Raw genomic sequence first — 15,615 nt, forward strand, 5'->3', positions numbered from 1 at the left:
GATCTATCTTCTTCGCCCTTGTACACACGGTCAGACATTCCGACGGAAAATGTCCGATCGGACCATGTTGTCGGATAATCCGACCGTGTGTGGGCTCCATCGGTCTGTTTCCGTCTGAATATCCGACCGACAAAGTTTTAGAGCTGGGCTATAAAATTTTCCGACAACATGGTCCGATCAGACTTGGTCCGATCGTTTGTAGAGAATTCCGATCGGACAAAGTGCCACGCATGCTCGGATCATATTCCTAGACCAAAGTTATTGGCTACTAGCCTGAACGTAGTCCCGTCGTAACTTAATTACGTCATCACGTTACGAACGAACGGACATTCCGACAACTTTGTCCGACCGTGTGTATGCAACACAAGTTTCGGACAAAATCCGACGGATTTTGTTGTCGGCATGTCAGACCGTGTGTACAAGGGCTTCCACTGTACCCAGGGCTGCATTCAGACATCACATTGCACACCTAAACAAGGACTTCTTTACAGCTCTGCCTCTTTTCTTTATTTTAGTTAAATTGGTAGTACAGTTGTGCTTAGAAGTTTACATACCCTGGCAGAATTTATGATTTCTTGGCCATTTTTCAGAGAATATGAATGATAAAACAAGAACTTTTTCTTTCACTCATGGTTAGTGTTTGGCTGAAACCATTTATTATCAATCAACAATGTTTACGCTTTTTAAATCGTAATGGCAAAAAAAACTACCCAAATGACCCTGATCAAAAGTTTACATACCCCAGTTCTTAATACCATGTATTGCCACCCTTTAACATCAATGAAAGCTTGAAGTCTTTTGTGGATGAGGATCCTTCTCTTCTCAGATGGTAAAGCTGCCCATTTCTCTTGGTAAAAAGCCACAGCTGGATATTCTTGGGCTATCTTGCATGAACTGCATGTTTTGAGATCTCCCCAGAGTGGCTCAATGATCTTAAGGTCAGGAGACAGAGGTGGCTACTCCAGAACCTTCACTTTATTCTGCTCTAGCCAATGACAGGTCGACATAACTTTGTGTTTTGGATCATTGTTATGTTGGAATGTCCAAATGCATCCCATGCGCAGCTTCCTGGCTGATGAATGCAAATGTTCCTCCAGTGTTTTTTGATAACGCACTTCTTTCATCTTGCTGACAATTTTGACCAAATTTCCTGTGCCTTTGTAGCTCACACATCCCCTAAAACATGAGCGATCCACCTCCGTGCCATTCATCATAGGCCTTGTTGACTCCTCTCAAAATGTAGCGTTTATGGTTGTGGCCAAAAATCCCAATTTTTGTCCCATCACTCCAAATGACTTTGTACCAGAAGGGTTGAGGTTTGTCTCTGTGCTGTTTGGCGTATTGTAAGCAAGATCATTTGTGGCATTTGCGTAGTAATGGCTTTCTTCTGGCGACTCGACCATGCAGACCAGATTCCTTATTGTGCATCTTGAAACAGCCACACCACATGTTTTTAGAGAGTCCTCTATATCACCTGAAGTTACTTGTGGTTTTTCTTTGCATCCTGAACAATTTCCCTGGCAGTTGTGGCTGAAATTTTAGTTGGTCTACCTGACCGTGGTTTGGTTTCAACAGAACCCCTCATTTTCCACTTCTTGATTAGAGTTTGAACACTACTGATTGGCATTCTCAATTCCTTGTCTTTTTAATTTTTTTTTTTTTTTTAATTCCCTTCCTCTTTATACAGTTCAACTACCTTTTTTTTTTCCTGCAGATCCTTTGACAATAATTTTGCTTTCCCCATAACTCACAATCCAGAAACATCAGTGAAGCACTGGATGAAAGATGCAAGAGTCACATAGTTTACTATTCAGTTGCTATACTTCGCCATGTATCTTCTTGTTACTTTACATCGTTACCGTTGTATTGTAGTACATGTACACATTATGCGTGTATTTTTTTGTTTCTCAATTGTGATGCTTTAATTTCACTTTAATAAAAACTTTATTGGAAAGATGCAAGGGTCTGTCAGGAGTCCAGAAACTCACTGACCTTTTATACACACACACACACACACACACACACACACACTAATTACAAGCAAACCGCTCACAGGGGAGAATGGTTACCTTTTTAATAGCCATTCAAACTGCTTTGTGTCAAATTTGTGTGCCTGTTATCAGGCCAAAATCACCAGGGTATGTAAACTTTTGATCAGGGTCATTTGGGTAGTTTCTGTTGCCATTATGATTTAAAAAGAGTAAACACAGCTGATTGATAATAAATGGCTTCAGCCAAACACTAACCATGAGTGAAAGAAATGTTTTTGTGTTATCATTCATATTCTCTGAAAAAAAATCTTAGAAATCATAAATTCTGCCAGGGTATGTAAACTTATGAGCACAACTGTATGTGCAACTGGAAGCGGCATGCAATTTGCATTACAGTAATACTTTGCATTACGAGTATAATTTGTTCCAGAAGCATGCTTGTAATCCAAAGCACTCGTATATCAAAGCGAAATTCCCAGAAGAAATAATGGAAACTCAGATGAATTGTTCCACAACCACTGCTGGTGTATGCAGTACTGTATGTGGCCAGAGGTGTGGGGCACTGGTGTATGCAGTACTGTATGTGGCCAGAGGTGTGGGGCACTGGTGTATGCAGTACTGTATGTGGCCAGAGGTGTGGGGCACTGGTGTATGCAGTACTGTATGTGGCCAGAGGTGTGGGGCACTGGTGGCTCCCAGCGCTTCCTGGAGAACTTGGAGACGCTCGAACTGACACTTTTCGGGTACTCCGATGCACGTTACGCCCACCACACCCAGCTGGGAGTGTTGCCGAGCATCTCTGAAATCGTCACGAAGCACTGGGAGCCACCAGCGCCCCCGGACCTCTGGCCACATGCAGTATTGCATACACCAGCAGCTTTATTACATAGATTGTACTGCTTATATAGCAAGTCAAAATTTTAAAACTAATGTTGCTCATCTTCAAAAATGTTTGTATAAAGCGTTACTCGTAATCCAAGGTATTGCTGTATATGTAGACCTACATTTCAGTTGTACAATCAGGAGAGATGACTTCACAAGTATTAAACTGTAATGAACTTTCTAAGTCCTTTGAACATCCCCTGTACCACCTTGTCCCAGCAGTTACCATAGTGAATTAAGCTAATATTCAGAGTCAAAAGGCGTAACAAAATCAGGATAACCTGTATTGTAGATTTGAAGGTGGGGTGCCGGTCACTGGCTTATTGTGGTAGATACAGCTTTGTTTGTACATTCATTGTTCTACCTATAGGACTACAAGATGAAAAGAAAACCCACAGGAAATGTAAAAAGCAACAAGAGGGGGTGGCTGTATAGCTGAACTAAACTGTATCTGATCACCACAAACTAAAAATACAATTTATTCATTTTTTAATATTTAAAGCAAACACGCCCATCCAGACATGTCTTTATGCTTTATTTTATTGAGAAATCACTTTGAAAAACACTTCCCCTAACATTTTATATCCACGGCCTTCCTGAGTAAACGCAGGTGATTCACATTTACTTTCTGGAATCCAGTTTTCAACTCCTGTCCTCAGGACCACTAACAGGCCAGATTTGCAAGATAACTGAAATACATCACAGGTGATATCATTTGCTGCTCAGTTTGGGGAGATTGCAGTATTCTGATCTGCCTCTCCCCAAGGTAATACTTAAAGCGGGATTCCACCCTAAAGTTCGGATCGGATCGGATCCCTCCCCCCCCCTCCGGTGTCGCAATTGACACCTTTCAGGGGGGAGGGGGGTGGAGATACCTGTCAAAGACAGGTATTTTCACCTACTTCCGGGCATAGACTCCCGTGGGAGTCTACGCCATTTCCTGCCCTGCCGCGCTGTCTGCTGGGACACACACGGGTCCCAGTGACAGCGCGGAGATTTCCTAATTCGCGGCGCGGCTCGCGCATGTGCAGTAGGGAACCGGGAAGTGAAGCCGATTCGCTTCACTTCCTGATTCCCTCACCTAGAATGGTGGCGACAGCAGCCGAGCGATCGATCGGCCTCGGCTGCCGGCATCGCTGGAACCCGGGACAGGTGAGTGTCCATTTATTAAAAGTCAGCAGCTGTAGTATTTATAGCTGCTGGCTTTTAATATTTTTTTTTGGTGGAATCCCTCTTTAAAATCTGGCCTGTTAGTGGGCCCTGAGGACAGAGGTGGAGAACCACTGTTATAAAGCCTCTCTTCCAGATGAAAAAAAAATGCCCATAAAGACTCTTGGGATGTATGCATCATTTTGGCCTAGACCAGAAACCAGGAAGCAACTGAAGAAATGTGACCAAATCCCCCCCCACCAAATAACTAAAGTTTAAAACCAGAATAATATATCTTTCTATCCATTTACTAGTGCTAGCAGCATAAGGATTAAAATACTGTAGGTCATGTTGATTAGGTAAGTTTAGTTCCACTTTAATATTTGCTTGTAGAATCTGCTTCATTAGAGTCAAAAAATAAGACTTCAAACTATGGAAGTGATCTGTTTAATAGGAGTGATTGTAAAGTCTCTCCTTCTTCTTTTTTTTTTTTTTTTTTTTATATAATAAACATCTTATACTTGCCTCCTTTTTGTGTAGTGGACTTGCAGAGGGCAGCCCAGATTCTCCTCTTGGATCCCTCTTCGCTGCTCCTGTCCCCTCCCTCCTGTCAAGTTCCCCTACAGCAAGCAGCTTGCTATGGGGGCACCTGACCCAAGCTGCAGCTCCGTGTGGCCATTCAGGCACGGAGCAGTGGTAAGGCCCTGCCCCCTCTCTCTCCTGATTGGCTGGCTAGCTGACTTTGACAGCAGTGGGAGCCAATGGCACCACCGCTGTGTCTCAGCCAATGAGGAGGGGGAGCCCCGGAGGGCCGAGGGAACTCGTGGACATCGCTGGATAGAGATGGACCTCAGGTAAGTATTAGGGGGGCTGCTGCACACAGAAGGTTTTTTATCTTAATGCATAGAATACATTAAGATAAAAAACCTTCTGCCTTTTACAGCCTCTTTAAGCCACTAGGTTTTTTCGTGGGTTGAACAAGAAAAAAAACTGATAGCTCAGGTCAGAACCGCTGTACTAAACAATCCAATGTTAGTACAGTAATCTCCCCTGCTGTTCTATTGTGTTCTGACAAAGGGCGCTGATCGGAAGCCAGTCAGACATTTTTCGGTTAGAAGCCCTGGACAGATTGGACCGTCTACCACACACACGGCGTGAATGTCAGCAGGTTTCTACTGAACCAGCCCATGCTGGCCGACATTCAGCCCGAGTATACTAATAATACTGAAATTAAGAAATTTCCATCGGAGAGACTTGACTGCTTATGTGTTATAATTATGGTATTCCGCTCTCCCCAGTGGTACATAAACAGCATAATTATGGAGAATTTTATATTTGAGGTCTTGACTGCTACCTGGGGTTTACTTCTAAATTGATCACGTGATCCCCATGTACTTCACATTAAAGGATTTATGTGGTCAAAGTATAAATTTTTATTTTATAACCTCAGCATTATAATATCAATACAATACAAAATACAACTATTGATTGTATTGATATAGTTGTATTTTACAACTCAAAGCTTACTTGAAGACTCGCCTCTCATGTTGTGAGTGCTGCTTGTCTGCTGGCCATCTCTTTCCACATCTTCCTGGCTTCCCTGCATGCTTTGCGGCTTCTCCTCTGCTGTTTACTATCAATTTCTAAGGACTATATATCCCATGGTACCTAGCTGCCTGCAAGTATTTTTTCCTGAACTGACTCCTCCTCCCGAAACTCCTCCTCCCAGCACCTCTGTAGTTCAAAAGGCTGGTTTCTGCTGAGAACTGTCCCTCCATCGGATATTGTCCGCCCTGTACTGCGCAGGTGCAGCGGACAAGGAGACGCCGAAAGTCTCCGAAGATGAACGGCGCCTGCACACTTAATAGTACCTTGTGCCCTTAGTCCAGGTCCAAGCCCCACCATGCAAGTGGACATAACGATAGATGATGTTAAACAGCACTTAGTGAGAGGGCCCCTCGCGGGCTCGCTTTGCTCGCCATGCTTCGGGCACGGCCTCGCTTCGCTCTGCAATTTTTTTATTTTAACTCTATGTCCACTTGGATGGTGGGGCTTGAACCTGGACTCAGTGCGCAGGTGCCGTTCATCTTCGGAGACCTTCGGTGTCTCCTTGTCCCCTGTACTGCGCGAGCGCGTTATCCGACGGGGGACAATATTCGACAATACACCGGCATTGTGAGACGTGAGACACGGCAGTTCCTACTAACAGGACATAGTGATTATGTATCACAGAATTCAAGAAGGTAAATGTGTGGGGGGGATCCACAAAGGTAAGTAACAAACTTGAAAACCATTGACCTTAATTGGAGTAGACTAAAATAACTGAAATACAATGTGGAAATGAATATATGAGTTTTTATATTTTGATCATGGATACACTTGGGATATTTTTTTACCCTGGGCAAACAGTTAAATGTTCATCTGAACCTTTTTTTTCTGTTTTTGATGGTCCACACGGAAGTGCGATATTTGAGAATATTTTCATCAGCCTGGTGCTAATGAAGCAAACTCTACTCTGTGCTCTAACCGATTAGCACCTGTTGTTTTTTGTTTTTTTTGGTTGTTTGGTGCATTTTTTTCATATGCACATCATAAAAGCTCATCTCCAGCTTTAGTTCTTTAGTTTAAATTTAAATGGTTTGTTTGTGCCAAGTCCTATATTAACATGTGAGGCCACTGGATGTGCTGTATAAACTGTATGTAGCTGAGGCTGCACACAGTACAGCACTGTATACTTCCTTCCTGTCTCACTCCCACAACAAAATAGCGTTGGGCTGAGCGGCACTCAGCCGTTCGTGGAAAGCGTTGTATTCTATCAAATACAAAGCTTCCTCTGATTGTGACATCCTCAACCCACCTCTCTGATTCAGACAATCTCTGACTCATTGATAAAATGCAAAGCTTTCTATGAGTGCCGCTCAGACAGACATCATTTTGTCACCCCCTCCTTTCTCGAGTCGGTGCTGTCCCATCTGCAGCCCCACTCTCCCTTCTTCCTGGTCTTACACCAGGAAGTAGTGGGGCGTGGTGCAGCCCGGTTCGGGAGTGTGCCTGCATGGGCGCCCCCTTAGCACACAGCTTGCTGTGGAGGCACTTGGAGAAAGGGAGGAGCTTGGACACCAGGGATCGCCAGAAGAGGAGGTAAGGGGTTGCTCTGTGCAATACAGACCAAATAAGTAGAAACATCTTTTTATTTCAAGAAAAACAAAATTTCCTTTTAGAACAACTTCACTTTTGCCAGGAATTTAAAAGGGAACTTATAGAAACTTTACACATGATGTCTTTCTAGTCAGGGCCAAAAAAATGTTAATCTGTTCATAAAACTATAAAATGTTGTGTGTTGTTATTATTGTGTTCTTATACTTGGCTAGAAAGTGGAGCTTTATGAACCTTTTCATGTGTCTCCTACAGTTTCTCCTTACAGACTTGGTTACTGATGTTGAAATACAAGTGTAGGAGTCAGAGAAATGGCTCATCCCTCTTTCTTCTCCTTCTCCCTCCATATGGCTTCTTGCTGTTTCTTTAGCTAGCTTATGGTACTCTGTGAATCCTTTGCCATACATTAAATATTTATAAAACTCAGACTCTATACATATAGTAAAAAAAGAGATCTAATACATTGGCTTAATAGAATACAGAATTAAAAACCTAAACAAATTTACCCCAAACCATTGTAGCTTATATTTAAAGTGATTCTAAAGAAAAGTAAAAAAAAAAAAAATAGCCAGAAGGTTTTTTTTACATTAAAGCAGAGTTCCACCCAAAAATGGAACTTCTGCTTTTCGGATCCCATTTGGCACTTTTCAGGGGGGAGAGGGAGCACATACCTGTGTAATACAGGTATTTTGCTCCCCACTTCCAAGCATAGATACCTGAGCCACCCATGGGTATCTACGCCACTTCCGGCGCCTTCTCCATCCCTCCGGATGTCTTCTGGGAGAGACAGGTCTCAGACAGCAGGGACCAGTGGGAACGCGCAGTAGAGAACCAGGGAGGGAAGCTGCAAAGCTTCACTTCCTGATTCCCTTACCGAAGATGGTGGTGGCAACACCCCGAGAGCCGAGGACAGATCGGCTTTGGGTGCCAACATCACGAGCGCCCTGGACAGGTAAGTGCCCTTATTTTTATTTTTTATTATTAAAAGTCAGCAGCTGCAGTATAAAAAAAAAAAATACATTTAAAAAAAGGCGGAGCTCCGCTTTAATGTATAGAATGCATTAAGGTAAAAAAAAACCTTTTGCCTTTTACAACCATTTTAACAGGCATCATATGAACATTTGCTACTAGGAAAAGGCAGCCTGGTAATTGGAACATACCAGGCACATTCATAACCTTTACTGATTTTATCTGAGCCCGGAAATTGGACATTGTCTTGGTTGATAATAAGATTTTCCTACTCTCACTAGAAGAAAATTGAATTATTATTCTCCTGTCTTTTGCTGAAGCATTGTACATGTTGGAATACCTGGAGACTGGTAAAAGTAGTACAGGGTGTATTCATGTCTTTGGGGTTTTGGTTTGAAGAGGTGAGGGAGGCGAGATCTGTCATGAGTTGTCATAAGCTTCACTGTAGGCTTGAATGACAGATCCCCATCTGCTACCACCTGGGCTGCCTATGTACTTACACCTTTTCTTCATGTCCTGTGCACAAACATGTAATACATTTTAACTGCAGATGTCAGTTTTTCAATCAGATTTTTGTCTGTTTGGAACTGGAACATTTTGTTTTGCCTGACATTTAAAATTGGAATTACTAGATGGTAAGAGCGTTTTGTAAAAAGAGCAGTCTTCATGTGGGAAATCTAGACAATTCAGCAGTATCTTAGAACGTAAACAGCAGTTTTAATATAAAACATGGCAGAATGGGGGAGGATTGTCAGTAAAGACCCTCTGGGATTTTTTTAATGTTTGGTACAAACTACTCTCAAACCAGGAGGCTTTCCCTCAAGTCTTCATTAGTCAGAGTGTTTGCTCAGGAAAAATGTGGATTTATCTCTAGAGCCAAGTATCCCACTCTTTTAACCTTATGAGAACCATAGCAGCAATAAGACGTAATCGCTAATGAAGATTTCAGTAATTCTAGTAGGAAGAAAAAGGAAAAATAGTATGCATTGTGTATTTGGACGTACTACTGTTGGACATTTATTGGGTTTTGTTTCAGACTGTGGTGATCCCATCAAAGCTTTATACTTTACACCACAAGTCAACTGATCTTTCGTTTTAAATATTGTTTATTTCGTTTTCCACATTTACAAAAAAACAGTAAAAAATATTTCTTATACATACTATTAGAAATCACTTTGTTTAACATTCGTGTTATTTCAGTATTTTCAACATTCATATAAAAACAGACAGTAAGAAAATACACATTGGGTGCCCGACCGGATCGATCCTAAATATACCGAAAAAAAAAAAAAAAAAAAAAAAAAAAAAAAAAGGGGGGGGGGGACCGATCCTCCTCCCCTCATGTGTTCAAAATTTTCCTTTTGTGATCTTATCTTACCCTTATTATTGCCCCTCCCACGTGACTCTTTTTCTTAATTCCAATTTATGATATGTGTAAGGTGGGGATTCCTCTCCTTCCATCCCCACTCCCCTCAACTGATCTTTCAGTTCAAAGACAGAACAAATCCCAGGTACCAAGGCGCCTGCACAGAAAACCTTTACCTTTAGGCCGCGTACACACGCGGGACAGTCCGCTCAAAATTAGCATGGACGGACTTGCCCACACACGACGAACGAACAGTCCGCTGAAACCGTGCGCGATGACGTGAACGGCACGTACGACGGGACTAGAAAACGACGTCCTATACACTGCAATGCAACCTTCGGCGTGTAAATTCTTTCTGAGCATGCGCAAGACTTAGGCCGCGTACACACGCGGGGACTGTTCGCTCAACTTTGTTCGTCAAACAGTTTCAGCGGACAGTCCGCTCAAAATTAGCATGGACGGACTTGGCCACACACGACGAACGAACAGTCCGCTGAAACTTGCGTGATGACGTGAACGGCACGTACGACGGGACGAAAAATACGACGTCCTATACACTGCAATACAACTTTCGGCGTGTAAATCCTTTCTGAGCATGCGCGGAACTTAGTTTGACGAACAAGCCTACACACGAGGGGACTGTTCGCAGAAACAAAGTTTCAGCGGACAGTTTTTCGGAAATTCCGAAAAACTTTGTTCAGCAGACTGTTCGCTGAAACTGTCCGCTGAAGCCCACACACGAGCGGACTGTCCGCCGAAACACTGTTCAGCGGACAAAGTTGAGCGAACAGTCCCCGCGTGTGTACGCGGCCTTACAGAACTTGATATATTTGCAAAGATAAAGGAAACCTTTAGGCTTAATGTACCGGGGACGTTTTTACAACCTCTCCTGAACAATTTAACTTGACAGATAGTAACCCACGTTTAAAACATCAGTTTTGCCACGTTTACATGCCGCGTTTGCATTTAGAAGCATTTGAAAAAAATGTTTTATTTTTCAAAATAGTCAAAAATGAAAAATGCCTGTAACCGAAACGAGGCTAAATGCTAGTTACCGCATTTAGCCACGTTTGGCATGCCTCTAAACATAGCTTCTGAATGCATTTTTTGGGGTTTCAAAAAAAGCCTGTAAAAGCAACTGCCTAGAAGCTACTATAAAAGACCTCGTGTACATGTACTGATAAGATAACATAGAGGAGAGTTTAGAAGCAGTTGAAAAAAATGCCCATCTGCCCCTAAACGTCCGTTTGCCAGCAGCAGTGTACATGAGTCTTTACTCAAATAAGGAGGTTGCCACTGCTGACCCCCGTCTAAAAGTGCTTTTTGCGTGGCTGTTGTTGGTCACTTAGAATCTCCTGTGTTTGGTTGAGTTATGTGGCCCAGTGTATGTGCGTTATAAAAAAAAATATGCAGATTCATAACTTATTTCAGAGTTCTGCTTGGGGCGCTCACGTGACTGCCTGCCGCTCTCCTTCCCACAATATGAGAACTACAGCGGGAAGGGCTGAGAATCCCCCGCTAACGTCAGCCAGGAGGAGAGTGGTGAGCGGTCATGTGAAATTGCGCTCTGAAATAAGGTATGAAGCTGCATATTTTGTTATAAAGCACATACACCAGGGCACATAACTTAATTGAACACAGGGGTTTCTGGGAAGAAAACAGCAGGAGGGAAGGAGTGGAGCAGATCGGCACTGAGACTAGCTGATGGGCAGGGAGGGAGGGGAAGAGAGGAGAGACGGCAAGATGATGGAGGCATGTGAACTGATCATGGTACCATGGATTAGCAACCATGATAATCGTGGTCCGTTTACAGAGGGGAGGGCAGCATCAGGCAGGATCAACTAGGTATTTTATTTGATGGAAAGGAACACATTACACCGCACAAGCACTGAGCTGTTATTCATGCATTAAAGGAACAGGATAAAATTATTATTATTATTATTATTATTTTATTGTTACAACCGCAGCCTGGTACACACTATCTGTATTTTTACATTCGACCCAGCAGGCTGAACAAAAAAAAAAAACTTGGGAGCATGAGAGGAGCTTGCTGTACTAACTATCCAATGGTAGTACAGTGATCTCCCCACTGAGCTAACGTGTTCTGACAGGGAGATGCCCCCGCCAGAAAATACCAGTGAGCGCTCACAGCCCCCCACCCTGATCACCAGTGTACTTATTTCCATGGGTGTCAGTGTCCATGTAGCCAGTGTAGTGCTCTGGGGATTCAAAAATATTGTTATTCCACTTTCTTTCTGTAGGGTTTCCAGTGCAGATCAGAGCAATTCCAATTGGTCAAAGGGCTCACATGACAGGAATGATGAATCAGAATCGCTCTGATCCGTCCTGGAAGCCCTACAGAAAAAAGAAGAGGATCAGGGATTTCATATCCCTGGATTGCTCAATCGGCTGCAGGGGCACTGACATCTCATCGCACATGGAGGGTAAGTATAGCGAGGACTTGGAGGGAGTGGTCTTAGTTCACCTTTTCATTTATTATGAAAACTTTTATGTCATAAAGTACCAATGACATTGGATCAGGATGCTGACTACAGTACTAGCATTTTCAGGAGAGGCCAGCAATGGCAGCCTACGTATCTCTCAGCAAAGGTTTCAGCTATTTTAAGCTTAAAGGTGTTGTAAAGGTAAATGTTTTTTCACCTTAATGCATTCTATGCATTAAGGTGAAAAAACATCTGACAGTCCCGGCGCCCCCAGTCCCCCCGTTTTACTTACCTCACCCTTCGAAAGTCCCGCGCTCGTCCCCCGACGTCCTTTCCACCGTTCAGCCTGGCCGCTGATTGGCTAGAGTGGATGGATGGAAAGCAGCGCAGCCATTGGCTCGCGCTGCTGTCAATCACATCCACTGACGCGGAGAGCTGGGGGCGGGGCCGTGTGATACAGCGAGCCGCTATAGCCGCCGGCTGTATCACGGGAGCGCGCCCGCAGATGCTTCTCACCATGCGAGGGAGCTCGCATGAACGTGAGAAGCACCTGCAGGAGGAAGCCGAGACATCCGCCGAGGGACCCCAGAAGAGCAGGTTCGGGGCCACTCTGTGCAAAACGAGCTGCACAGTGGAGGTAAGTATAACATGTTTGTTGTTGGGTTTTTTTTTTTTTTTTTTTTTTTTTTTATTCACTTTACAATCCCTTCAAAGTGACACTAAACTATATCCTTATTCTCCAAACATAATCCATACACATCCACTATATTAATGGTCCTGTAATCTATCATTAAATAGTTTTTTACTGTGTTTTTCTGTCTCTTTGTAACATCCCATGTGAGCTGCTGAACCCCCCCCCCCTTTTTCCCTTCACTTCCATTTGTTTGGAGGAAGCAGTGCACATTAGTTGCGGTCATGTTCACTGCTCTATGGACACAACACAACCCAAAGTCAATGGTCCCTCATCCATCTTGAGAGAGAGCAAAGAGAGGATGGCTACGTTCCTTCATACAGTGGGACCACGGTGAATGAATGTAGCCTCTAATAATAGGAATTTGGGGCAGGCTGAGAGCAGTAGAAAGCACTTTGAGTCAAGAATATATACTTGAACAGATTTTTTTTCTTCAAAATTAGAGTTTAGTGTCATTTTAATCATGTCTAGCAGAGGTTATGCACACAGGGATGAAAATCAAAAATGTACTTGTAAGTATCTCTTTTGGAATTTCTGACATAACTTCTTTGTTTTTTTTTGTTTTTTTTTCAGATTTGAGCTCGATTTCACTTGGCCCAACATCAACAGCAGACACTTCTTCCTGGGACTGTTACCATTCTGGTTTTGAAAAATGTGATTTTGGCATGACGGAGAGACCAAGCTCTCGTGAACCAGACCCTACTCTCCATGGATACTTGCTACTTTCTTCACCTCCATTTTTTATTACCTTGCATGCTGATTGGAATACATCTGTGACTGACTGGGGCATTGCTTGGGAAGCCTTGGTATATGGGTCTGTTGGACTCTACGGGACAGTGGCACTGCTTGCTCTGCTATCCATCATTTGTCTTGTGTTTAGATGTCCATCTGGTAGCTTTTATTTTGCATTGTTACACCTATTGTTGATATCCTTAGGCAGCAGCCGTGCCTTTTCTCTATTTTATGATGCTTATGGCCACCAAGATCGTCTTCCAGCGTTCACTGCCTTGCTTTTACATGAATTAGCTTTTCCCTGCATGACATCAAGTTTCAGTATAGTTTTTTTGTTGCTTTGTTCAAGGTGTCGCCTCCAACACACCTCACCAGTCTTTCCACGACTCTGTATTTTTGCCTCAGCAGCTTTTCTCCACTTTATCACTGCTGGAGGAGCAGTTGTAGTTGTTGATGTGTTCCAGCAGTACCAATTTCTTTTTTTGGTTTCTCGAGGAGTCTATGTAGTTTTAACAGTACTTCTGTCCTTATCCTTCTTTATCTTTTGTTGCGTTGCGAGAACCCAGAACACCCAAATCTATGACCTCAAGAGTTCTGCACCACCCGCAGAGTATTCTAGTGGATGTCCTTTCGCAAATTTGAAAGACTGGAGCCGAGCAACTTATATTGTTCTCTTATCTGCCTGTTTTGGTATTTTGAATGCTGGTCTTCAGCTATACGCAATGCTATACGCCATGGGTTATGGTGGAGGTATTGTTTTTGGCCCTTGGCCTTGGTGGGCATTTCAGTTAAGCTCAAGTCTCTGTGAAGTGGGCATCTGTTTACCTCTTGCGCTTATAGGTGGATACCCAATTTTTTGTGCCAATGAAATAGGGAGGACAAACTGTTGGACACAGCTATTTCATCTTTCCCCTGGCCATGTGGCAATGAAGGCACCTATGTTACAAAACTCTAAATGGGCATCTTCCCAACATGAAAAATTGCTAATATGCGACACCATTGTTAGGAGCGAGTCTGAATTCTTTCCACTCTACACACTGGTTGAGAAACGCTTAAGTAATGGAGAAGACCTGAGCTTAATTTACCACAGCAACAAAAGCCTTGAGATTCAAGGCTTAAGCATTCAGGGTTCCAAAACACCTTCATTTATCAGTGTACAAGTAGACAGTGACTCTACTGTTGATTTTCGGCCTCCATCGCCAATAGATCTACGACGCAGCATTGATGAAGCACTCTTCAGCGAGTCTCTGATACCCAAAAGTCTCTTCCATGGTACTGCACTGTCTAGTAGCTTATCTCTCACTGTCAAAAGTGCCACACAAATGGAAGACTGTGTATTTAAAGAGAAGGCCTCCGACAGGGGTCTCTATCGAACTTCGTCCTGTGTGGAAATAGAGACAGGTCTGCCTATTATTCAGGCCATTCCCACTGCCACCAGACCTGATACTCCGAATTCATCTTCACCCGGTGCATGGAGGGGAGAGCAGAGCACTGCTAGTTCTCTTTGTAAAATTTCAATGGATGGATCATCTTTAGTGCTCTGTTCCAGTCCAGAAGCTGCTGTGGCCTCCACTTCTTGCTATAAAGAAAAGCAAGAAACAGGCTGGCAGTCAAAAGCTGAATATCATACACTGTCTCCCCCTTCGCAGGAGTCGCTGGAAGTTGCTTCTCATCATGGAAGTACTTTGAGAGATGACTTAATAGAAGTTTTCGGACAAATAGATGCTCTGAGTGTTTGCAGTGAAACTATTGATTTGTAAATTAAATTTAAAAAAAAGTTTATTATTAGAGATGAGAGCTACAAAAATGAGACTTTAAAGCGCCCCATGGGTGCTTGCTGGGACTCTCCAATTGGACATCTCACATATGACGCACATATATTGGGCAGATGTGGTTATCATTGAATTAAAATATAGAGTATTATTGATGCTAGTAATTAAATATGAAAATGTATTTAGATTGAACCCTGCATATTTTATATATATATATTCTATCATTAAAATCTACCATCTTTCCTTTTAAAATAGTAGTAATCCTAAAGTAACTTCTTTATTACCTAGGTATGAAGTCTGAAACTGGATAAAGGCAAAGAAATATTGTTGCAATTTGGTGAATGTGTGTGACACATCTGGCTGGCATGGATATGGGAACCTTTGGGGATCAGCAGGCAGGTAGAAAACAAAACTGGCAGTTGAATTTTTATTTTTTTATGCAGCAGTCCTCTCCATCCCTCCG

At 43.0% G+C, this 15,615-nt stretch overlaps 1 protein-coding gene across 3 annotated transcripts in view; it reads left to right on the top strand.

Moving 5' to 3' along the window:
• Window positions 1-15,404, top strand: part of PRRT4 (proline rich transmembrane protein 4) — a 61,741-nt gene extending 46,337 nt beyond the window's left edge. For all 3 annotated transcript variants that reach the window (XM_077472848.1, XM_077472847.1, XM_077472849.1), the window contains one exon: window positions 13,222-15,404. In XM_077472848.1, coding sequence (XP_077328974.1) covers window positions 13,222-15,140 — 1,919 coding nt within the window. In that variant the 3' untranslated portion in view covers window positions 15,141-15,404. The remainder of the gene's footprint in view (window positions 1-13,221) is intronic.
• The last annotated feature ends 211 nt before the right edge of the window (window positions 15,405-15,615 follow it).

The sequence above is a fragment of the Lithobates pipiens genome, unplaced genomic scaffold, assembly GCF_037356315.1.
Source record: "Lithobates pipiens isolate NorthernLeopardFrog02 unplaced genomic scaffold, aLitPip1_a1.2 Scaffold_8, whole genome shotgun sequence".
In the NCBI taxonomy this organism is placed as follows: Eukaryota; Metazoa; Chordata; class Amphibia; order Anura; family Ranidae; genus Lithobates; species Lithobates pipiens.